The 24,496-nt window shown below is 40.6% G+C and overlaps 1 protein-coding gene across 3 annotated transcripts in view; it reads left to right on the top strand.

The window, feature by feature from the left end:
• The window catches only part of HACE1 (HECT domain and ankyrin repeat containing E3 ubiquitin protein ligase 1), an 86,396-nt gene that overhangs the window by 9,339 nt on the left and 52,561 nt on the right, over window positions 1-24,496 (top strand). For 2 of the 3 annotated variants that reach the window (XM_067546526.1, XM_067546524.1), the window contains exons 5-11: window positions 7,151-7,226; window positions 8,131-8,262; window positions 9,568-9,650; window positions 11,197-11,293; window positions 13,839-13,940; window positions 14,811-14,917; window positions 23,495-23,741. In XM_067546526.1, coding sequence (XP_067402627.1) covers window positions 7,151-7,226; window positions 8,131-8,262; window positions 9,568-9,650; window positions 11,197-11,293; window positions 13,839-13,940; window positions 14,811-14,917; window positions 23,495-23,741 — 844 coding nt within the window. The remainder of the gene's footprint in view (window positions 1-7,150; window positions 7,227-8,130; window positions 8,263-9,567; window positions 9,651-11,196; window positions 11,294-13,838; window positions 13,941-14,810; window positions 14,918-23,494; window positions 23,742-24,496) is intronic. The other variant, XM_067546525.1, reaches the window with a different exon arrangement.

The following is a 24,496-nucleotide window of genomic DNA, read 5'->3' as shown; positions in this document are numbered from 1 at the left end:
TTTGTTAAAAGAACAGGTTATTGCTATCAACAATCACACTTTTTTGCATTAAAGCAAAAAGTCACATGAAATGAATAAGATGTGTCTTTCTCCCTAACCACTTTGCTTTTATGTTGTAATGCTTCCCCCACCTTTCATCAGTTATAGTAATATTCACAACTGCTCTTGAGGTTTTCCTAGTTGTGCGCATAGTTACAATAGCATTATCATTTGAGAGCAGATTACTATTGCAAATGAATATGAAAATTTAAATCTCTAATTAGCAACATTCATAATTAGCTACAGCTTAGCTTTAATGGCTCAGTGCACGTGACTACAAGAATAAGACACCAATTATGGCATGTCTTCATTCAAGTGATTGGCACACGGGTTAACTTAGCTTGGATGTGAGTGCAAAGCCATACTCAAATTACTGTGTCCTCGTGTGTGTGTGTGTGTGTGTGTGTGTGTGTGTGTGTGTGTGTGTGTGTGTGTGTGTGTGTGTGTGTGTGTGTGTGTGTGTGTGTGTGTGTGTGTGTGTGTGAGGGGGGGTTTAGGACTTCTAGAAGCATATCCCAAGGTTCTTTGTGTGTGGTACAATGAGCTGCATTATGATTATTTCCCAGTGAATTGTGGGAAAACATGCATCCTTGGGCACATGGGGAGAATTGTGCGAAGGCACTTTGAGTGGATTAGCCTGTATCCTCACTGCAAAGTGGGCAGATTGCTAGCCTGAGTGAAAGCCTCATTCAGGCCTTAGCTTGTACCTCAAGATGTGTCAGCTAGCATGTGTTGAATGTACCTCTATACTCAGGTCAGAGGTTTCAATGTGTGGACTGGAACTGGGATTAGGGATGCCATTTGAGTGAGAACTTGGTTTAACTCTGGAGTGAAGACATACCCTTGGTACTGATCTGTGATACTTAGATGTGAGGTAAGGGTGCTATTTATTCCTTCTTTAAGAGAGAAACTAAGACCCAGAGGCTGTGTCTACACAACTTATCCATCAACAGTCTGAGGCTCACAAGGCTTGTGCCATAGTGCTAAAAATAGCTGTTGTAGACACTGTGGCTCCAGCTGAAGCTCAGGCTTTGAAGCCTGGGGAGGGGATGGGCTTCAGAGCCTGAGCTGCAACTTGAAAGCACTGTCCCTACAGCAAGTTGTAGTGAGAGCCAGAGTCTGTTCACCTGGGCTTGGAGGCATGCTGCCACGTGCTGTGTTGACATACCCAGAGAGACTAAGTGACTTGCTCAAGGTCACACAGGAAGCCTGTGGTGGAGCAGTGAACTTGATCCCAGGTCTCCTGAGTCTTAGATATACCACTGGACCATCCTTCCTCTCTACCTGCTCTAGTGAAACGCCAGCATGCTGACTTTTTTTTTTCTCCAGATCAACTGGGTACAGTACCAGTAATATATGCACTTTGTGTGCTACTGTGGAAGATATGGCTATATTGGTGAAATGTGTAGGAACATTTAGGAAGACTATTATAGGCCAACCAGTACTCAAAATGAATGAGCTCTAGGGATTTTGCACTAACATTCTAATTCTTAAGCCTACAATTGCAGTTCCTGCCCCCTATGGTCTGCTTTAGGGGCAGCCTTTTGGGTTGTAGGCCTCCAGCCATCACCTCTCTGTGGGCAGCCATCACCTGTGTACTTCTCCCCCCAAATGGGTTTAGGCTTGAAATTTCCCTGTAATTCACTGTGACTACCCCAGTCAGTCTACTTTAGTTCAGGACCTGCTGTTTGTGCTCACATGCTCTCAATGGAAGATGAGCGGAGTGCCCTAGGGGTCAGTCCTGGAGCCAGTTTTGTTCAGCCTCATTAATGATCTGGAGGATGGGGTGGATTGCACTTACAGCAAGTTTGCAGATGACACTAAGCTGGCAGGAGCGGAAGATACGCTGGAGGGCCAAGATAGGTTACAGAGTGACCTAGGCAAATTGGAGGATTGGGCCAAAAGAAATCTGATGAGGTTCAACAAGAACAAGTGCAGAGTCCTGCACTTAGGATGGAAGAATCCCATGCACAGCTACAGACTGGGGACCGACTGGCTAGGCAACAGTTCTGCAGATAAGGATCTGGGGGTTACAGTGGACAGGAAGCTGGATGAGAGTCAATAGTGAGCTCTTATTGCCAAAAAGGCTAACAGCATATTGGGCTGCATTAGTAAGATCATTTCCAACAGATCGAGGAAAGTAATTATTCCCCTCTATTGTGCACTGGTGAGGTCTCATTTGAAGTATTATGTCCAGTTTTGGGCCCCCTACTACGGCAAGGATGTGGACAAGTTGGAGAGAGTCCAGCGGAGGGCAACAAAAATGACTAGGGGACTGGAGCACATGACTTGTGAGGAGAAGCTGAGGGAACTAGGCTTGTTTAGTCTGCAGAAGAGAAGATTGAAGGGGGATTTGATAGTGGCCTTCAACTACCTGAAGGGGGGTTCTGGGGAGGATAGAGCTATGCTGTTCTCATTGGTGGCAGATGGCAGAACTAGGAGCAATGGTCACAAGTTGCAGTGGGAGAGGTCTAGGTTGGACATTAGGAAAAGCTTTTTCACTAGGAGGGTGGTAAGGAACTGGAATGGGTTACCTAGGGAGGTGGTGGAATCTCTATCCTTAGAGGTTTTTAAGGTGCAGCTTGACAAAGCCCCGGCTGGGATGATTTAGTTGGCGTTGGTCCTGCTTGGAACAGGGGGTTGGACTAGATGACGACCTGAGGGTCCCTTCCAACCCTAATATTCTATGAGTCTATGACATTACCTTCCAGTGGCCAAACAGCTTTCACAATGCATTTTATTTTAGGACATAAGTATTACAGAGAAAACATTTCATTAAAACAAATCTGCACACATGCTAAGCTTACCAGATGGCACCCATCTGACATATGGAGACTTCTTCTGTCCTTCAAACCTTTAAAGTAGGGTCTTTCCCACAATCTCATGTCAGTTTTTGGATCAAAAGGAGGGTTTCCCAACCCAGTTAGACTGACCCATTATACCAAAATCTATTTTTTGCTCCCTGGTCCTCTTGAACCTGATCTGAACCAATGCAATTCTCCCCAGGAGGTGATATTTCTGTGGAGGAGTTTACCTATCCCAGGATTTGCAGTACAGTAGAATATCAAAGATATGAACACCAGAGGTCTGAACTCACTTTTCAACCAAACACCATGTGGAACTGGAAGTAAGCGATCAGGCAGCAGCGGAGGGGAAGGGGGGAAAAAAAAAGGAAAGCAAATATTATACTGTACCTGTATTGCATCTTAAAGGTCAGCACATCTGGGTTTCCTGTCCCCAACTCCACTTGCCATGTGAAGGGCAGCCACTTATAAGTAGTAGGTGAAGACGCTGAGGTTCACAGGCACCTCTCTGAGCCCCTGCTGCCAGCCCAATGCAGCCTGAGCATGCAGAGCAGAAGCAGCCTGGGTTCTGTGCTGTTTCCTGTAAGCCACAGGTGCTGTTTCACTTCAGTCCCTTGGAGGGGGGATACTGTTTTCACCACCTCCACCCCCTCAAGAGGGGGACAAACTTGCAAGCTCAGTCCGAGCCCGGGAAAGAACTAAGCTGATGCAGCCAGAGTTGTTGATGCTGCAAGAACTGAAGGAAACTGCCAGTGGTAGGATGGGAGCTGCTTTTGTTGCAGCCAACGCGTGGCCTGCCAGACTTCAAACTGCTGCCTGCATGCTGCTCTCTGGAGGAGTTTTCAAGGGCCACAGCCTGTGCAGTGATGCAGCCCAAGCTTTGCCCCTGGCTGCACTCCTGGGAGTGCAAGGTGTGACCTGTCCATGCCTAGGGTAGACCACCTGAAAATGCCAAGGTCAGGGCAGGCTGCAAAAAGAGAGCAGATTCTCCCAGCACTGGTGGGTGACACTGAAGTTAGACTTCCCAACCAGCCACAAACAGTGCTTCTGATTCCCTCTACTGGTTATCAAGAAGCTAAAACAAAATATACACAGCCCCCTTTACTGCATTCCAGTCTCTGGCTCCCAATAAGCCACTAGGTCTACTAAAGAGAGAAGTTATTTAAAACTCTCATGTTCTTTACCAAAAAGGTTTCTCCTGACCCCAAAGGGTCAGCCACAGAACCAGATCAATATAAGTTTGGATCTTACCCAAAAATCCATGCTGCCAGCCAATCCTTTAGTAACTAAAACTTTATTATAAAAGGAAAGAAACGAACTATAAGAGAAATGTTAAATGACTAACGCAATCGGATACCTTCAAATGATTTCAAAGTCCATATATATCAGGTTTTGAGTAGATTGGGGGAGTTTGCAGGCTTGTATAGTCCCTCTGGTGTACATCCAGTACCTGGATGGGTCTCAGTCCTTTGATTCACAGCTTCAGTTGCAGAAGAGATGATCCAGAGGTAGATGAAGACTGATGATTGATGACTGGTGACTGAAGACCAAATGGATATGGTGCAGCTGCCTTTTATGTCCTTTGGCCTTTGCCATGCTGCTTGTGGAAATTTACAGAAATACGATGGAGTCCAGGGTCACCTGAGTAAGTCCTGGTGACTCATAAGGTGTAGCTCCTGGGTTCTTTCGCAGGGCTTATTGTACCTTTTGGGTTCCCCTAATGGGCCATCAAGCAGCTAGTGCTGCAGCCATCCTGTGTGGGGTGTCGCCCAGAAACACAGCACAAGTTGAAATACAGATACATCAAACCTATCCATAACTTCCAATACAGATATGACACATACACACAAATATCATCATACTTAGGCCATGTTGGAAAGGTTATAATTTGCTATCTCATATGAATTATTGTAATTTTGACATATTGATGCCAAATAACGTCATAAATGGTCCCCGTAATCCAGCCAGCATCACATAAGGGGCAGGGGAGGGAGGGGGCTGGTGCCAAACCCCTGCCACGTGCTGCATCTAGAGCATGGCAGCAGTGCACAGCGCAGGGCGAGCCCAGGGGAGAGGTGGCTGAGGACTGGGGCTTGTAGTGCCAAGGGTGTGGGGCAGGCCCACCCAGTTCAGCACAAAGGCAAGAAACAGGAATAGGGCAGGGAGCTGCTTGCAAACCAGGCAGTGCTGCCAGGTGCCACCTTTGCAGAGATCTCTCCCAGCCTCAGCTGGAAGACACTGACTGCAGGGTACTGCCCCATAATGTTTTGTTCAGAGTTATGAACATTTCACAGTTCTGAACAACTTCCATTCCCCAGGTGTTTGTATCTTTGAGGTTCTACTGTAGTTCCCCCCTGCTGTTCCCCCCTCCTCCCTCACATGATTTTAGTTCTACAAGGAAGCTCAGTAACCCTCCCTTCCCTTTCAGCTAAAATACAGTCCCTAGCTCACAAAGAGATACATGTATATAACACTGTTTGATCCAAAATGTGTTTAATCATTGGGCCCATAGCATCTGGCACATCTCAGTATAATAGTCTTCTGAAGTTTCCATGCTTCCAAAGTATCAGATTTATCACACCTACAACAGACGACAGTCAGATAAGCAAGTTCAAATCATTCACTGTAGTTTATTTACATAACTGATCACATCTGAGCTTGGAAAAAGAAAGCATTCTTGAGACTAAAAGGCTCTCTTAGGCTATGTCTACACTAGAGAGCTTACAGCAGCACAGCTATACCGCTGCACCTGCACTGCTTTAACGTCTCCCATATAGCCACTCTGTGGACGGGGGTGAGCTCTCCCCCCAGCATAATTAAACCCACCCCAGTGAGTGGTGTTAGCTGTGTCACTGGGGGAGCATCTCCCACCAACAAAGCGCTGTCCACACAAGCACTTTTGTTGGTGAAACTTTTGTTGGTCCGGGTGTATGTGTTTTTTCACCACCCTGACTGACAATAGTGCTTGTGTAGACAAAGCCTTTGATAGTAATGCAACAGTTCAGCTTAGTTCTCACTGTCTACTGCAATAGGATGCTTGAATAGTGTTTAAACAATTAAGACCGCTATCTATGCTTCTGTTGTGCATTACTCCTTTTTGCTCTCCATTTACAAGAGAATACCAGCCTGTTATGCTTATTAAAGAAGCTTTCTTCCTTTACTTATGTGAAAAAGTAATGTTTGCCTGAATTAACTGGAATCCCCAACTTTGTTATTTTAACTACTTCAGTGAAAAGGGGCCAACCTTTCAGTTTAACTAACTTCTAGTGTTGAAAATCAAATGTTTTCCCCCTCTGAAGTTCAGCAAAGCTATTTTATGGTGGTGTGGTGTATTGTGTTTTGGTAACATTGCTAAGTTTTCTTTAAAAAAATCTCAATGGTTCCCAAACTGAGGTCATTGGACAGATAGCTTGTCAGTGCTTGCTTTTCTTGTTTCTTTGTTATGGATGGGACACCTGTGGAAAATAGTTGGAAACAAAGACGTACAGGTAGTCTAACTACTGTTAGTAGGGGCCACTGCTACAGAGGAGCGGTGACAGAAGCTGCTGTTAGGTAACAGCCACCTGTGGGAGGTGACTATCCCGATGACAAGGAAAAGAGGCAGATGGGCAACATACAGGGCCAGACAGTGACTAGGTAGCAGGAAAGCATGTCCTGGAGAAGTTCAGGGGGCAGAGAAGCATGAACAGGAGGTCTGAGAGAGAATCAAACTCACTGGAAAATAATGCATGATTAACTCTTCTTTAATGCTGTAAGTATTTTGTCCTTTTAAAGATGGTTTAAAATAAAAAAACCAAAAATGTTCTTACTATTCCATGAAAGCAATTGCTATGATTGCAAATGGAAGTGGCCTATTAAACAATGGAGAAATGGTTTAAATTAGTATAGTTTCATTGACTTGATTGGAGCTACTTCAGTTTATACCAGTTGAAGATCTGGTTAGGTGTCCCTAAGTTGTAGTACATGATCATATATTTTGAAATGGTATGTTAGAACAGGACAGTTAAGTACAGTATTCTGTACCTAACTGAATCACAGTTAAGTATCACAGAAACCTGGCTATACAACCCACGTCCCTCTCCCTGCTGTAAGCTAAACCTCTTGGCTGTGAGAGTCTTCTATGGCATTGGTGATGATTTGTTTTTCTTTAAATACCATTAATGATACACTGTCATGAAGCAAACTTACATACTGCAGTTAGTGCATGTGATGAGTTAGTCTGAAAGGGGCATTGGGAAGATATTTGCTTTCTGCAGTCCCTCTTTCTTTTTGCATGGTTGGAATTTGATATGTTCTTTCCTTTACAGACAGAAGAAATGTATGAGCAGGCTCTTAGAATACAGTGCAGATGTCAACATTTGTAATAATGAAGGCCTGACTGCAGTAAGTGCTATCCATTTTTGTTAAGTCACTGAAGTGCTTTTCTTGACATTAATAAACCAGTGATATGCTAACTTTACTGCAAATGCCTGTAGCTTGTGCCGGCTGAGTGTCTGACCAGCTCTGCAATCATTAAAACTGTGTCTTTGTTAATATGGAATTGTAAAGTACTGTGGAACTGTTAATTTACCAGTGACAATTGATCAAAATATTTCTAAAACAGTAAAACCTTTGATTCAAATAAAACGCTTTCAGAAATTTTGTATATGCTTAAGGATAATATTTTATTTTTTCTACCTCCTTCCTCAGTGAGAAGGCAACATAACGAATTTTCATTTTTATACAGGACTTTAACTTTTCCATTCCTCTCTGTGTAGCTGGTATTATAGCAAACTGCTTTGACTTAAGGAGGGTAAAATTGTGGTACCACATGATGCTATATTTGCAACTGCTAGTTTTGCTGGCCTGAACAATGAATGGGGACTTCTGATGTTGAGACAGAGGGCTCCTCCGTCAAATATTCTTGATTGTTTTAGCCAGCACCAGTCCCTCACTCCTTGTGCACGTCATGAGCACTAAGAGTCTAAATTTAACTCTTGGTTCTCTGATTGTAGCTCCTATTACCAGAATATTCAGGCAGTCTACTGTTTATGTTCCTCAGCAGGTACAGTGTTTGAGGATCCTTTCTTAAATGCATTCTTGCAATCTACTCATGATCAAAGGGAGCTGCTATGAATTCAGGCACAGATTTAACTGCCTAAATATGCATCTAGGTATCTAATTCTAGGCTCCTATTTATGAAAATCTTGGCCACAGAGCCTTAGGTTTTGTACACTTGTGTTTATGAAATATTATATATCTGTATGTTTTGACTACTAAGAATATTAGTAATTGATTTTTTACTTAGATTCACTGGCTTGCTGTCAATGGGCGAACAGAACTACTTCATGATCTAGTACAGCATGTCAATAACGTAGATGTTGAAGATGCAATGGGACAGACAGCACTTCATGTGGCTTGCCAGAATGGTCACAAGACAGTAAGTTCATAAAACTCATTTGAACTGACTGTAAATGTTAAAACCTTGGTAATACTTGTCTCTATAAAAAATTCTTGAAATTATGACTAATCATACATTTTATAAAGGTTAAGTGACAGAATTCTTCGCATGCCTATTTTAGTAATTCTTAACTGCATGTACTTGTATAGGAATAAGTGGTTTATTCTTGTGGGGATGATCCTACTGTCTCCTTTGAGAGTTTAAATAATTTATTGTACACCCAACAGCTATTCCTGAAGTTGATTAATGTATTATTGCATAGTTGATTGCAGATTTTGATGAAGTGTTTAATGTTCTTGAATATTTTTTTATGCATTACTCGCTATAAGATGTTGTGTTTTGAGCCATGTTTGTGGCTTTTTGTTATATTAACTATCAGGATGCTTTTGAAACCATCTAAATTGGTAGGTAGTTAATAATCCAGTATAAAAAAATAAATGAAGTGAGATCATTAGCAGCAAGTCAAAATGACTACATACAGGCAGGTATATATAGCAACTTCGTTACTTTTAATCAGATACAGGTAAGTATCTGTGTTCACTCAGTCTTGCGGATTGATCTTGCACTGATCTAAGCATACATGTGTGGAATAAACGAGTGCAGATTTGGACTTTAAAAAAATTATTTTAATATCATATGGAACAATTATCCTGTTATCCAGTGATACAGACCACTTAGTCCAGAGATCATTTCTTACTCTATTTCCCAACCCAATTCTCCATTCTACCACTGTCAAAAAGTGTTACTCTGTGAAGTACCATGAAGGGTGTCTAAAGGCAAACTATCAAGGATTACAAGTTTCAAGACATCAGCTAGTCGTCAGACCAAGAATTATTGACCCATCTGCCTCATGTGGATGGGATAGAGTTCAGCATTTTCATTCTTTAGTGTTTGATTTTACATAGAATTTTCTCCTTAATATATTTTTCAAAACTAAATTTTTTTAACCTCAATTTACTGAAAATATTTAAACTTCAGTATAAGCTTTTTTGGGGGAATCTGATTTCAGTGGTCTTGCAGAATGGCCAAAGTCCTACAAAAGGCATTTTTATTAAAAAGCCAAGGCCTAAGAAATAGAGACTAAGGTATGGGAAAGCTGTTCAGGGTTTAACTGTCATAATTCTTTTCCTAATGTTTAGGTATCTTGTTTTTGAGATTTATTACTGGAAATGAAATCTATTCATATAATTGAAGAGATGCATAAAATTAAACAGTTTCAAGCCAAGTGGAATTTTTGTTGACTTCTTCTAGTTCTGATACTACCTTTTTTCCTATTCCCAAAAGACAGTGCAGTGTTTATTAGACAGTGGTGCAGATATTAACAGGCCAAATGTGTCAGGAGCAACTCCACTCTATTTTGCTTGCAGGTATGGTATATTTGACTTCCAAATATTGTACAAAATGTAACATTTTAATTTTAAGTACACAAAACTACATGAATTCAATGCATAGCAAAGAACTCAAATCAGGAAATATGAAAACTAAGAATGTATTTAGTTTAAACTCTGCCCCTTGCAGTATGGTATAGTATTTGAATATTTTGTCTACAGTTATAGAAATACACATGTATATAACAGTTAGTATTGCAGGCTAAGCACCTTTCTATGGGTGTACCATGGTATACCCTAATAAACTCATGAGTCATTTTAAATGTAAATTTATCAGCAAAATCATAAAACAACCAGTATTTAACCAGCTTTGCATGCTAGGTCAATATTTTTGGTATACAATTCTTAAACCACACTGAAAAAAAATAATTCAAACAGTCAAAGGTACTAGTCTTCCAGGAAGGTTATGTCTGCCAAGTTTGACTTCATTGTAAGACTAATTTTGTTCTAGTTTTATTTTTAAAACAGTAGTACATTTAAGAAAAAAATCTTTGAGGGCGTTGGAAATTAAACTTGTGAAATAAGAGGGTTATAATGGAAATGGTTTGCAACCATAACTGTAATGGATGCTAACCTATAATGTGGTCAAAAATGCCTTATAAATCATGCCTTGTTATAAATTAACCAACATAAAGGAGATCAGCTATCTAAACTAATCAGCTATCTAAATTAATCTAAACTAATCTGTCATAAAACACACACCCATGTCCTAAATACTTAGCAACTAAATTCTTACTTGTAAGAACATGGTTAGTTAGGGTATGTCTACACTGACAGTGTCAAATTTGCTGCCGTCAGATTGTCTGGAAGTCGATCTATTAAAACCACCTCCAAAAAAAGGATAGCGCTGCATTGATGGGTATGCATTTCCTGTCACGAAGCGCAGTGGAGATGGTGCACTAAACGGAAGTTACGAAGTTGATGGGAGTTACACAAGCTACTCTACGTAACTTGCGTAACTCCCGTCGACTGCTGCTGAATTTTGCTGGCAGTATAGACCAGGTCTTAGAGACAAATTATATGAATGATTCTTTTATTTAAATTTTACTGAATGAAAGCGTACTAGGCATCTGGAAAGAACCATAATACCTCATCTTATCTAATAGGTACACCTTTCCACTGTAAAAGTAGCATTAAAAATGCCTATATTTTGGCTTGTGCACTGTACTAAATTTAGGAACCATCAAATGGGCCTGGAGGCTGCTTCTGGTCAGAGTGTTCCTTCATTAATAGGCAAAAAGCTCCCACGCAAGCCAGTGCTTGTAATATATCTCTGCAGTGGGCTGGAGAGCAGCCACTCAGCAGTGTGTCAGGGGGACCAGAAGATGAGTAATCTTCTATCCGGTGCTTCTGCTTATGGATTTCTGTAGTGTAACTATACATTTGGTCCCTCGTTTGTATTGTTTTGGGAATCAGAGTTTGGGAGGAACACCTATTGTGCTGTTAATTAGCTATTTAATGTAGACCTATGTACCACTCATGGGCTAAATACTTTTTAGTAAGCCTTCTCCTGTGTTTCATGTAGCCATGGTCAAAGAGATACCGCACAAATCCTTTTGATGAGAGGAGCCAAATACTTACCAGACAAAAATGGAGTTACACCACTGGATCTCTGTGTACAGGTATACATTTGCTTTACACTAACAGGTTGCCTACAGTGGATAGCGAATACATTATTTTTTTCTCTTCTCATTTGTTTCTGCTATCTGTAAACAATGACTTAATCCCTAGAGGTCAGACCTCTGTTGAGGAGTTTCAGGGAAGCTTTTCTATCTAACTCTTCTAGTTTGACTTTTTGGATTAGTTCAGAATATCACAACATATGCTGTTTTTTGTCTATTAATTCCTTTAGAAAATGTTTTGTTCTTCTGAATAATTAGGAGGAATGTATATTCTTACTACATTCTAGATCAACCATGATTGCTTTCTTAGTTGGAGTAGGCCTGTAGAAGATTGACCCTTCTGTTAGAAAATAACTGCTCACAAGATTAGGGTCTTAAAAGAAGTAAACAGGCAGCCATTCAGTTTGTCTCTTCTCAAAGGCCATGTTTATTCAGGCCATGAATTACATCATCTTGGGGTGACACATTTTCTTTTAGGTGTTCATGTGTAAACTGCTAAAACAACTCAGAACTGAAGGCCTCTATCTAAGAGTAACTTACTACTTCAGATGTTAACTTTTCAAGGAGATCAAGAACACGTTCTCAGCTGCTATGCAAAACAAAATCTAGTTTTGTCCGAAGTCTACAAGGTTTTTATAGACTGTATGTACAGTAGTGAGTATCAGGTAACTCCAGTGACATGTCTTTTTGTTTGGCAAGACAAAGGGTCATGATTCAGGATGTTAGGTATGCTATTTCCAAGTCAAATTTAAAAATTAGGAAAGGTCTCATATTGCCTTTTAGCTTCCGAAGACTGCTCACATAGAGTCATAGATTTATGTTTGGTCACCCACAGTTAAAGAATATCTTCATGCATCTGGCAGCAATTCTGCTTTTTATGCATCTGGAATATTTTTAAAGAAGAATGATTCTGAAAGATTTGTTTCATAGATTAGTCTGTAGAATGTCTTACTCAATTGAGATCACTTTTAGAAGTATTCTGTCCTCTAACAGTGGCAAATACCAGACACTTCAGAGGGAATGAACAGAACAGAGCAATTATTGATTGATCCAGGGTCCACTCCCAGCATCTGGCTGTCAGAGGCTTAGGGACACCCAGAGCATGGAGTTGCATCCCAGACCATCTTGGCTAATAGCCATTGCTGGACTGTCCTTCAGGAACTTATCGAATTCTGTTTTGAACCCACTTATAATACCACACTAAGCCATCCTTAGCATATTATTTTCCTACATAGTTATCAAAATTGTATTTTCTAACCATTACTGATTTCTAATGCTTGCTCCTAATAGTTCTGCTTTGGTAGCTTAAATCATTTATGATGAGAAGGGGGTGGTTACTGCTCCTTTGGTGCGTTTCATTTTGAATATAGCATTCTCCCTCCTGCCCCCACATCTGGGAAACCAGATTGCGGAACTAAGACTCTCATAACAGTCTGCCAGGTAAACTCTGCTGGGATTCTGTGTTTTTGGCTGAGAAAGCCATGAAAGGAACACAAGCTGGGGATTCCTCTAATATGAATAGCCTCTTATTTTGCATATTTTCTTCATCAAAGCAGTATATTCTGGCATGATTCTAGTTGGATAGCTGAGGTCTGTCCTCCGTGAGTTGACAGGACCCTGGGCGTGTTTGTGCAAGTGCTCAGTTCTGTGGGTATTACAGTTATAAAGTGTCACTGACTGACTCTTAAAAGAGTCCTTCCTAGTGAGTTTTGTATGCAAAGATGTTTGTGACACAGGACTTGGAGGATGATGTGTTTGGTGTGAAACTGTTGAGGAAACTGAGGGTAAGACCTATATAAATATTCTTATTCTTTTAAACATAACTGAAAGATAAGGGCTGTTGACTGGTGGGAAAGTCCAAAAAGTCATCTAGGGTAGAGTTTCTGAAACACAATTAGAGATGTGATACAATTCAAAACTCCAGGTTTTGGGAAGTTCATTTCTAAACCTGGTATTTCAGGCACATATCTAGTCATAATACTTTGATTTTCTTGTCCTGTTCATTTTAGCTTAAAAAGTTATACATTGTTAATGGGATTGTCCTATTGCAAGCATCACAAGATCAAAAGAATTGTGTCCCACGAGCTTGTGGTTCAGGAACCTTTAGCTAAGGCATCTTAACCATGTTTTGGGGATTAGTTTTCTTCGTGTAACAAGCTAGAATAGCAACATGCAACAAGTGTGAAAGCAGGAGCTAATTCCATTATGATTTATGTTTCTTATGATTTATCAGTTAAAATGGCTGCTGAAATGTAAAGTTACTGTAGGATGAAATTGATTACTTTGAGAAGAGAAGGTGAGAAACTGAGACTAATGCTTAGCATACGGATGTTCATTTATCTGTATTAACAAAAAATCCACTCAACACCTAAAGCTGACCTTATTTAACTTTCAAGTCTTTACTTTGAGATTAGGGTTTTGAGTAAAACATTGCTCTTTAGTATTGGTCCCTAAGAGTGGACTGTCTAGCTGTAAGTATTCATATAGTATTTGTTTTTAAAACTGTTTTACAATAGTTGTTTGCTTTAAAAATGCTGTCTTACAGGGTGGGTATGGAGAGACTTGTGAAGTTTTAATACAGCATCATCCTAGACTCTTCCAGACGATTATTCAAATGACACAGAATGAAGATCTACGGGAAAACATGGTAATACATCTTTTGCTGTGTCTTCAAGTGTGTGTGTGTAATATACATATCTTCATGTCATGATAAAGATGTTCTAATTTAGGAGGCATAAAAGGATATGGTGAAGAGCACGGAAAGAGGAGTTAGAGAATTTTTATGGCTGGAAAAGCTTTCAAGGTCCTAGACAATGAAGGGTAAAGATTGAGGATTGAAGGAAGGAAATGAAGGTAGAGAAGAGTGGATGTTGGCAAGTTAAGAGTCTGGCTGGAACAAGTAAAGTTGTTTAGCAAGGAAGAGGGTAAAATTGAAAGGAGAAAATGAATTTAAAGAACTGGTGATTAGGACAGTTTGGATCTTCTCCAGTGGAGCTCCTCACTGTTTGAATAAGAATGGAGGTAGTGAAAGCTATGTTGAGATTCAAGATTTGGGATCAGCCAAACTATCTGTATAACATTAAAGGGCAGCAAAGGAACAAAACAAGACGACTGAGTCATATTGGCAGAGTGATGAAGCTTGTGCTAGACTTGAATTTGCCCTCTTATATTTTCACAAATTCTAAAATCTACTTGATTTTTCATACCAAAAAAAGACACTGTGCTTTATGATTCATTTTTAGTACTTTCAGAGCATTTATTCATAGGACTTCATGTTATATTCTCATGTCCTATAATACAAAACCTAACTTGTAAAATATACATTTTTGAATAGATTTTCAGTTTAAAACATCTCTTATTGAATATTAGTTGCTAGTTATAAAATGGTTAGGCACATACATATTACTGTTTCTATGGGATTCCTGCCTCACCTAGCTATATGTTGTGTTTTAGATTAAACTGTAACAGAACACTTAGTAATATTACTATGTTATCTACTTTATTTTACCATATCCAGTTGCGGCAAGTTCTAGAACACTTGTCCCAGCAGAGTGAAAGCCAGTACCTTAAGATCCTAACAAGCCTTGCTGAAGTTGCCACAACAAATGGTCACAAACTACTTAGGTAAGTGCCAAAATATGCAAGTAGTCACTAATGAAAAATATGTTTAATTCCACTTTTTATTGAGAACCCAAATATTTATTTTCAACTGATTTTCTACCCCACTGGCATGAAGACATAAATATTAATTAATCATTTTTTTGTAGAAACATTTGAAGAAAGGCTAAGCCAGTAGGGCTTTCATTTTACATTTTAAAAGAATCTCTTTAAACAAAAAAACCAAAAACAGTGCAGTTTTTTTCAGTGGATCTCAGGTAGGCCTTATGATTTGTGGGGCTCTGTGGTGCTAGAACAAGGATCTAGTGGGGTTTCCTGCCACCTCTTTTCACTTGAAATGGCAGATCAGGGTCAGGTAGTAAGCTGCAAAGCATGGGGTCCCCGTAATCTTTTTTTGAGATTTTAGGTAAGCATATCTATAGGATGGGTTCATTATATGCTAAAGTATGTGGTTTGGCATGTCAAGATCTCCCAAATATAACCGTAGGACACTCTAAATTTTTAAGCTGTCAGCCCAGCTGTGAAAGCTGTATACCACTTCCTGGTCATTTCCTGCTGCCTATTCCCTAGTCATCTCATCTGTACCTTTTTAAACTTAGCTTGTATATTGATAATACTCAATCATGTGTCTTCAGAATCTTTAATGACTGCTTTGTCTGCCATTTTTACATAGTTGAGCTAAAACTTGTTGCTTCGTATTCCTTCAGCCAAATGTCGCCCTAACATAAGTGCTTCTGCAAGGCAAAAGTATCCTCACACACAATGTACTCTATTTCCCTCCTCAACTCACATGCCTCGTGTTGCATCTACTGTCTCACACTAGCATTATCCTTAAATTGAATTCTCATCTCGCATCTCTGTAAATCAGGCTTTTGCTGTTTCACAGTGTTGCCTGATAAGCATTCCTCTGAAGTATCTGAATAATGTTTGCTGTTGCAGGAAGGATCCTGGACTACATGGCTGTGGCTATGTATGTCACTGCCTCAACTTCTTGTCTGTTGCAATCCTAATCTATTCCCTCACTTCCTCTCACTTCAAGCACTATAAGCATCTTATGCCCCTGCTCTTCAGATTAATGTGAAGAAAGTGAATGTCAGGCTCCCTGTATGTTACAGAACTCCATTCAAATAAGATTTTGTCTTTGTCAACCTACTAAAATGTCCTGGTAGGTCTTTGCCCCTTGATGTGTCTGCTGACACCCTGAAGAAGGTACTTCTTTCTTTGAATTTGCTATAAGAAGCATTTCTGAGAAGCAGCTCCTGCTATTGGCAAAAGCTTTTCTGCACCTCAGTCCATCCTTCCTCTGCTGTTCCTTGCTGTATGCAATATATATAGTATATTTTGGGATACAGCTTTTACCTCAGACCTTGTATGCTACTTGGTAACTCTGTCTAGCACTGACCTCTTTTGTTACTTCACACAATCTTATTGTTGGCATGAAACACCTCCTGGGGTCTACAGGATAGTTTACCAGATTTCACTGCTTTCAGTAGTAGTGGATTGGCACTGACTCTTGTCCTCTGCCAGAGAAATGAGTGAGACTTTCTCTGAAAGGGCTAACTGAAATAAGATAACTCCAGAGTGGAATTGCCACACGAACACCTTCTTGATAGCTTTCTGGAAAGGGGGTGATTTAGAGAGAGGGTGAAAAGGAAAGGACTTGTTAGGGCAGTTCTTAAGAACTGTTTGAGGGAAGATGGCAGTTTCCCCTTTCAATCGACAGGGGATCAAATAGGTCCCCTTCCACTCCCAGCTACACTCGTTTTACTAGCAACGTTGAGTATGGATCCAATTCGTAGATAGCAGGTCAAAGCTTTTCAGTATGTCTAGAACTTCAAATTCCTCTCGAAACTCATTTGTTGTCTTCTCCATCTGACATGGATCTATTCACTAGATAAACATTAGAGGTATGTTTAAAAAAATCATAATACATTTCAGGTTAAACAGAATTAAAGTGTATTGGTTTAATGCCATTTTATTTGTGCATTGCAGACAAAGATGAACTCAAGGTTTTTTAAGTTTCAAGTTGAACACCAGATTAAATGTACACATTTGCGGTGCATTTTTTTAGATTTCTAAATTCATGGAGGTCCAACAAATGTACTGCTGTGTAACATGGTGACATCACAAACAACACAGAATCCTGCTGAAGCATGAAACCAACCTATAGGAGTCCATTAACAGAAATGGATTGGGGTTTTCTTTTACACAATGTGGAGCAAAAACAAGGAGAGTCCTGTAGCACTTTAAAGACTAACAAATTTAATTTCTACAGGCATAAGCTTTCGTGCAGAAATTAAATTTGTTAGTCTTTAAAGTGCAACAGGACTCTCGTTTTTGCTGTATACAGACTAACACGGCTACCATCTGGAACTTTTCAATGTGGAGTAGTTTCACAAAATTCTTAATATTTATATCTCAAATGGTATAATTAAAAAAACCCTCTGCTTTACTGGTTATTCCCCCTTCCTACGCCAGGCCATTTCTATGCTTCAGCAAGATTTTGTACTGATTATTTTGTTACCAGCATTGTGCTGGTGAAGAAATGGTACCTGAGAGATCCTGGATTCATTTCTCCACTGCAGGCTTCAGGTAATTTGCCCAAAGCACACTGAATCTCAGTGTGCCTCAGTTCCCCATATGTAAATTGGGGATAATACTTCTTCACCTCAAAAGTGTTGCAAATAAATTGTGAGGTACTCAGGTATTAGTGTAGGGGGTCACGAGTACATATATACTGCATGCTGATGCTTGTATGGTTAACATTTTTTGGAACTAAGGCTATGTCTACACTGCCGCGGGAAGTCGACTTTGTTTAATTTGACTTTCAGCAGGCAATTTTTAGAAATTGCAGCAGAGTGTACACACTACGGTGTTTGCGCTGGTCTCTTGTGTTCACACTGATCAGCCTTAATTCGAATTAGAAAGTAGTGCAATGTGGGTAGCTATCCCACAGTGCAACTAGCCATGGTGGCTGTTGGGATGAGTGTCTTCATCCCAGGATGCAATGCTGCTTCCCCCACCATTTCCTCCCCACCCCAAACAAACAGGAAAAATATTTTTGTGCCGTTTTTTTACTCCCCGCGATCGCCATTGCTGCAGAGACATGGATCCAGCTCAACTCTGCACTATAGTTGTGAGCGTGACAAATACATCGTGGCTTATCATCGATTATTTTAGAAATAGAGCAAGAAGGCGAAGAAGACACTACACCAATGCCACCGAGGCTGCCCTGCTACAAGCCATCGAGCAGAACAATTCCCGATTGCTGCAGGCTGTAACGTGTCATCTGCAATCCATGGAGCGCAGGTTCTGGTGCAGGGAAACAAGCACAGACTGGTGGGACCGCATTGTTATGCACATGTGGGATGATGATCAGTGGCTGCAAAACTTTCGTATGCGAAAGGCAACTGTCCTCGAACTGTGCTTGGAGGTGGCACAGTCCCTGAAGCGCGTGAACGCTTGCTTGAGACAAGCTATGACATTGGAGAAGAGAGTCGCCATCACTCTCTGGAAGCTGGCAAACCCCTACTGTTACTGCTCGGTTGGGAATCAATTTGGAGTCGGTAACTCTACAGTGGGCATAGCCGTGAATCAAGTGTGCAATGCCACTGTTACGAAGGGTAGTGACTTTGGGAAAATGTGCAGGGCATAGTGGAGGGGTTTGTCACGATGGGCTTTCCAAACTGCGGGGGGTTCATTGATGGGATGCACACCCCTATCTTAGTGCCTGCCCACCTATCAACCGAGTACATAAACCGCAGGGGGTACTTTTCCATGGTCCTGCAGGGGCTTGTGGATCACAGGGGTCGTTTCACAGACATCTGTGTGGGGTGGTCTGGGAAGGTGCATGATGCTTGTGTATTTTGTAACTCGGGGCTGTTCTCTAAGATGCGGGCGGGCACTTTCTTCCCTGACCAAAAAATTCACATTGGGGATGTGGAAATGCCCATAGTGATCCTGGAGGATCCTGCTTACCCCTTGCTCCCTTGGCTAATGAAGGCATACACCGGTCACTTTGACAGTGACAAGGAGTGTTTTAATAAGAGGTTAAGCAGTTGCAGAATGGTTGTAGAATGTGTCTTTGGGCATTTAAAGGATAAATGGAGGAGTCTCCTCGCTAGGCTGGACATGAGTGAGAAGTATGTCCCTTCTGTGATATCTGCTTGCTGTGTTCTTCATAATGTGTGTGAAGTGAAGGGTGAGAGGTTCCCCCAGGGTTGGGCTGTGGAGGCAGAAAAACTGGCCGCCAATTATGAGCAACCTGATGAGCTAACCGTGGAGCGCTTTGCATTAGGGAAGTTTGAAAGCCAGGTTCTGCAATGAGATTTAGGACTGATTTCTGTTCCTGTATGTTGTTTGCCTTTGGTGAACCCCCCCGCCCCAATCCCCGGTGATATCTGTGCCCACCAAATCTCTCTTGAACAAGATATGATTTAATAAAGAAACATTTTGGAATGATGCAAAACTTTATTTCTTAACATTCAAGTCATAGGGAAAGGTGTGTGTGGGGGGGGGAGGGGGAGGGTTCATTCACTGTCTCAAGGGGTAGGGTGGTAGCTTGCTGGCCAACAATCAGCGTGGCCGTCGCAGCTTTCTGCTCGCCTCCACCGGGGTGGAGGAGAGCACGTACTGCAGCCTGGACAATCCCCTCCGAGTCCTCTTGGGGGCGGGGGAGGAGGGCAAAGCAGTCAGTTGAGGAGCATTATGGAGGGGCTTCAGCTGGACTCTCTCCTGCCTCCACTCCTCCTGAAGCTCCACAAGCCGCCAGACCATGTCTGCCTGGTCCCGCATGATCCACAGCATTTCCTGCACAGTACTGCAATCATGCACCATCATTTCTTGGCAACTCTCCCTATCCATGTCTGTATTCTGTGACAAGGTCAGCCACCTTGCTCTTTGCTGTCTCTGCGGCTGCTGAGGCGTTCATGAGCTCCCCAAATATGTCATCTCGTTTTCCCCCCCCCTTTCTAATCTGAGACAGTCTGTCCACGCATTTCGTAAGGGTTGGTGCAGTGCTGAGGTGTCTACATGAGAGAAAAATAACAAGCTACCCACAGTTAGGATAGTGAAGAAAATGATACAAATGTAACACTTTAGATAATGATCCCATGATACAATGTAGCAAAGGATTTCCTCTCTCTGCTTGTATTCTAAACCCTTACAGAGAGGAACTGTGGACAGTGTTGTGACGTGTGTGTGCGCGCGTGGGGGGGGGGGGGGGAAAGCTCTGCTTGTATTTCAAACCAAATCAGAGAGGAACTGCAGATACTGTGGTAGTGGGTGCTGGCTACCTTGATTGCAGAGAAGAATCCTACCGTGGAGGGAGGAACAAGGCAGCCCTCCCCTGAAAAGTTTTTCGAGGGATAACAGATTACATACATCAAATTTTACATGAGATATCAACTGATGATAAACATAGTATTTCTCATCAGATAAAAAAACTGATTCCTGGGTAACCCCCCAGATCATTCACTGAAACGCCTGAGATCCCCTTCGTGCCTCCCTCATCCAATGTACAAGGACAGAAATGCTAATAAGAAAGAAAACTCACCAGATGTGCCTTCCCCGGGATCATTTGTGCTGTCCTGTGTGCTGGTGGACTGCTTGGGGGTCAGGAATAAGTCCTGACTTTGGGGGAGAACGGACACCCAGCTCTCCTGCACCCTGCTCTCCTCAGCTTCCTCCTCTTCCTCGTCCACCGAGTCCTCCTCATTGATTATGGACTGTGACCTACCGGAGGTATCGATGCTACGGTGAGGCACCGTGGTGGGATCCCCACCTAGAATTGCATGCACCTCATCGTAGAACCTGCATTTTTTGGGCGATGAGCCAGAACGGCTGTTAGCTGCCCTGGTTTTCTGATACGACTGGCACAGCGTCTTTATCTTCACGCGACACTGCTGAGCGTCCCTCTGGTGTCTCTTCTCCAGAATGCCCTGGGATATCTTCCCATAAATATCCAGATTCCTTTTGCTGGCTCTGAGCTGAGCCAGAACGGACTCCTCACCCCACAGCCCAATGAGGTCTAAGACCTCTGGTCGACTCCATGCTGGAGTGCGTTTGGGCTTTGCAGTAGACATGCAGAGAACAGTGGCAAAGCTCTCGCCATGCTGGCAGCAAGCACAGGAAATGAAAATTCAAATCTTCCCGGGACTTGAGGGGAGGGGACTTTTCCTGCCAGCGTGACCACTGAGCAACGTAGTGCAACTGTCCAGGTAGGTCAAAATGGGGCATTGTGGGATACATTTTAGAGGTCAATTGATTTGAATTAAGTTCCTTTGCGTCTACACTGACACTAAGTCAATTTAACAAATTCAAATTAGGCGCTATGCCACTTGCAGAGGTGGTCTTATTAAATCAATTTTATAGACACCTTAATTCAAATTGAGTGGTGCCAGTGTAGATGTGTGTGTTATTAAATCGACTTAAGTCGCCAGTGTAGACCAGGTCTAAAGGAGTTTAGTCTTGCAGGTGGAGCAATGCAAGTAGTATCTTTAAAAAAACCCAAACAACTCAGCATGTCTAAAATGGTTTTTCTGCAACATATATAGCAGATGTGGTGAGTTACTATTTGCAGAGGAGGACTGGATGGAACTCCACCCAGGATTCATTAATGCTAACTTAGGGAAAATGTTAGTTTATTTCTTCTTTTGGGCTGGTCATATGCTTATGAAACATTCTTAGCCTGGGGAGCAAGAGATTGGAACCAAAGTCTATTACAGAAAGCATTGCCACTAGGCCATGGGGTGAGCCACATGGATGCATTGTTGGTCTCAGATAGTTATATTTAATTTTTTTGTGTTTGTATACTTTGGTTGGTAGATAAGAATCTCTCAAATGATAAATGTATGGCTATGACCAAGACCTTATGGAACCACAAGTTTGAACCTGTACATTTTTTTTTCTTTTCCTTTTTTAAATTTAAATGGGGAAAATGCAGCTTTTTCTATCACAATGTTATACTATTTCTTGTTAATCCTAGCTTTCAAAAAACTATCTGGTCAAAGGTCAAATAACAGAAAGAAAAATGTGAACTCTATATATCAATTTTCCTAAAAGGGTGTTAATTTAAATCCTACTTAAATATTTTAGTAGTAACTTTTACTTAAAAAAGGCAGTGTTAAAAAATAAAGTTTTTCCCCTTCTTTGTCTCCTGTCTTAGAGAATGACTCTCATACCTCATCAAAACCAGAACAGTGCTGTCTTTATTTGTCTAGTGTAGCGCTGCATATACTGGTGGCACTCTTACGTTGATTGAACCAGTTTTAAATGTGGCTTGATCTGGTTTTAGGTTATCACTGTTTAAAAATGGTTATGCCTCCTTCCATGATGGACAGGCAAACCATATTTTAAGAAATATTGAAAACTGGTTTAAAACCCAGTATTCATGTTTTATGTGTAGGCCATTGCAGCAGATCTTGGCTGCTTCCTCACTGATAAATCTGCTTTAAAGAATATTATAATATCGTTGGGGCATTATTGTGGCATGACATTATTTGGTATGCTGCATAGAATGGAACAACCTATGCTATAACATTAATATTCATTGGTTCAGTAACCTAGTCAGGTCACCATAACAATATGCTTCAAGATAGTAGGTAGGCAGGTATATGACTTCTTATAGCCATGTCACCACACACATCTCAAAAACCAGAGGGTATAATTTATTGTATTTATAAATCAGAGTTGGAACTCTAACACTTGTATTTTAATATTGATTAGATACTAAATTTAACTTTGTGAAGTTGTTTAAAACTGTGGTATGGCACCAGTTTTTTCATAGAGGACAAGCATTCTACCAGGCTTGAAAAATTCTTGAAGCTTGATTGCACAGCTTGTTAAGAGAAAGCAAGCTGAACATGGTTGAGTCTGTGGTGTTTAATGAATAAGTGAATTCACTGATATCTAGAACATATATTAATAATTATACTAATGGTGCAGGGATGTGGTCAGCAATTGAAGTTCTGTCCAGTTAAGTCTCACAGGGATTAAATGTCTTTATTTAGTAAGTGTGACTTTTTTTTAATACTAAAATCGTCCAATATCACATGGGGCTAAATACTAGCTAGCATGTTGTGGATCACTTAATTATTTTTAGTGGAAGCTGTGTGATTTCTGTCATCCCGGTCCATTAGCTGACCAAGATAAATGGGTCTAATTTAATGTGCTTAGCACAGTACCTAGATAATACTGGACTTTATCACAGTGTCTCTTTGGCTGGCACAGTTCTTACAGTAGGCTGAAAGATAATTTCACTTCAAGAGAAAACACTTTCTTCTGAGTCAACTTTGTTTATGATTGTGTGCTAAGATCTTATGGTTGTAGATTGGATCTCTTACCCATGCTTTGGAAGTATACAAAAACTAACAAAATATATCACATGGGTTTGGTTGGAAGTCAGTAAAAATTACAGCATGTATACTTTGAGCTCTTGGGCTGAGGAATAGGTCTGTCATTTGTTAACCATGTGTGTTGGAGAATCGTTAAATCCCCAGACATCAGGCTGTATTTACCCCCTTTATATACTGAATCATTTAATTTAGGGAAAAAATATTTGAATTTTCAACTTTTTTCCCCCAGCTTGTCAAGTAATTATGAAGCTCAAATGAAGAGTCTCATAAGGATCGTGAGGATATTTTGTCATGTCTTTCGCATTGGCCCATCCTCTCCCAATAATGGAAACGACATGGGCTACAATGGAAATAAAACTCCAAGAAGTCAGGTGTTCAAGGTCAGAAAAGTATATGACGTTGTTAGGAAGATAGACGTTAAAGAGATGAATTTCAGAAAGCATGCATTCATTAATCAGACATCTCATGAACAGGAAGTAAGTTTGGTTGATACCCATATCAATTTTTAAGTTAGGCCCACCTCTTTACTTTTTTGTTTAGTCATTTTTTTTTTTACATTAAATTCTTTTTTTTACTGACTTACACCTTACCTTTTCTTAACTTCTCTTTACTAATAATCTCATGTTATGTATAAAACATTTAAATGTTTTAATTGTTAATCTGTGTTGACCTTAGTTTTTTATTTCTCTTTTTAGGTTTAGTAGTATAGCTGGTAATATCAATATTGATAACATTAAGAAATGTAGTAGATTACATTAACGTAAATCCAAAATAGGTTAATTAGACGTTTATCATGTTTTTTTCACTCTTTATCTGACTTCTCAAAATAGATTAAATTAATTTAGTTAATAATTTGTGTGTTTCTTTTCACTTTCATCACCAACTCTTTTTCTGAGATAATATTGTTTAAGAGCTTTCAGCTGATAACTTTATTATTGAATATTTAAAGCTTATTAGTTTACTATTACCTTGAAACATCTGCACAAAGCTCTGGTTAATAAATGTCCTCACCTTTGAAGGAACATAATTCATGTATATGGTACTTCTGTAGGAAATTGCATAGTTTGCTATTTTGTAAAGCATTCTATTTTTCCTATCCACTAAAATGCTCTTTTTTTCAAAACACTTCAGTCACACATCAAAGTTGTTACATTTTCTTTATGATGTGAAAATCACGTTAGCATTGAGGTATGTATGTATGTTGAAAGATGAATATGTTGGTAGGAGCAGA

Source organism: Emydura macquarii, unplaced genomic scaffold (assembly GCF_026122565.2).
Source record: "Emydura macquarii macquarii isolate MOO-44397 ecotype Brisbane River unplaced genomic scaffold, CSIRO-AGI_Emac_v2 contig_1146, whole genome shotgun sequence".
In the NCBI taxonomy this organism is placed as follows: Eukaryota; Metazoa; Chordata; order Testudines; family Chelidae; genus Emydura; species Emydura macquarii.
The sequence above is the reverse complement of the archived record's forward strand: the minus strand, read 5'-3'. Positions and strand labels throughout refer to the sequence as shown.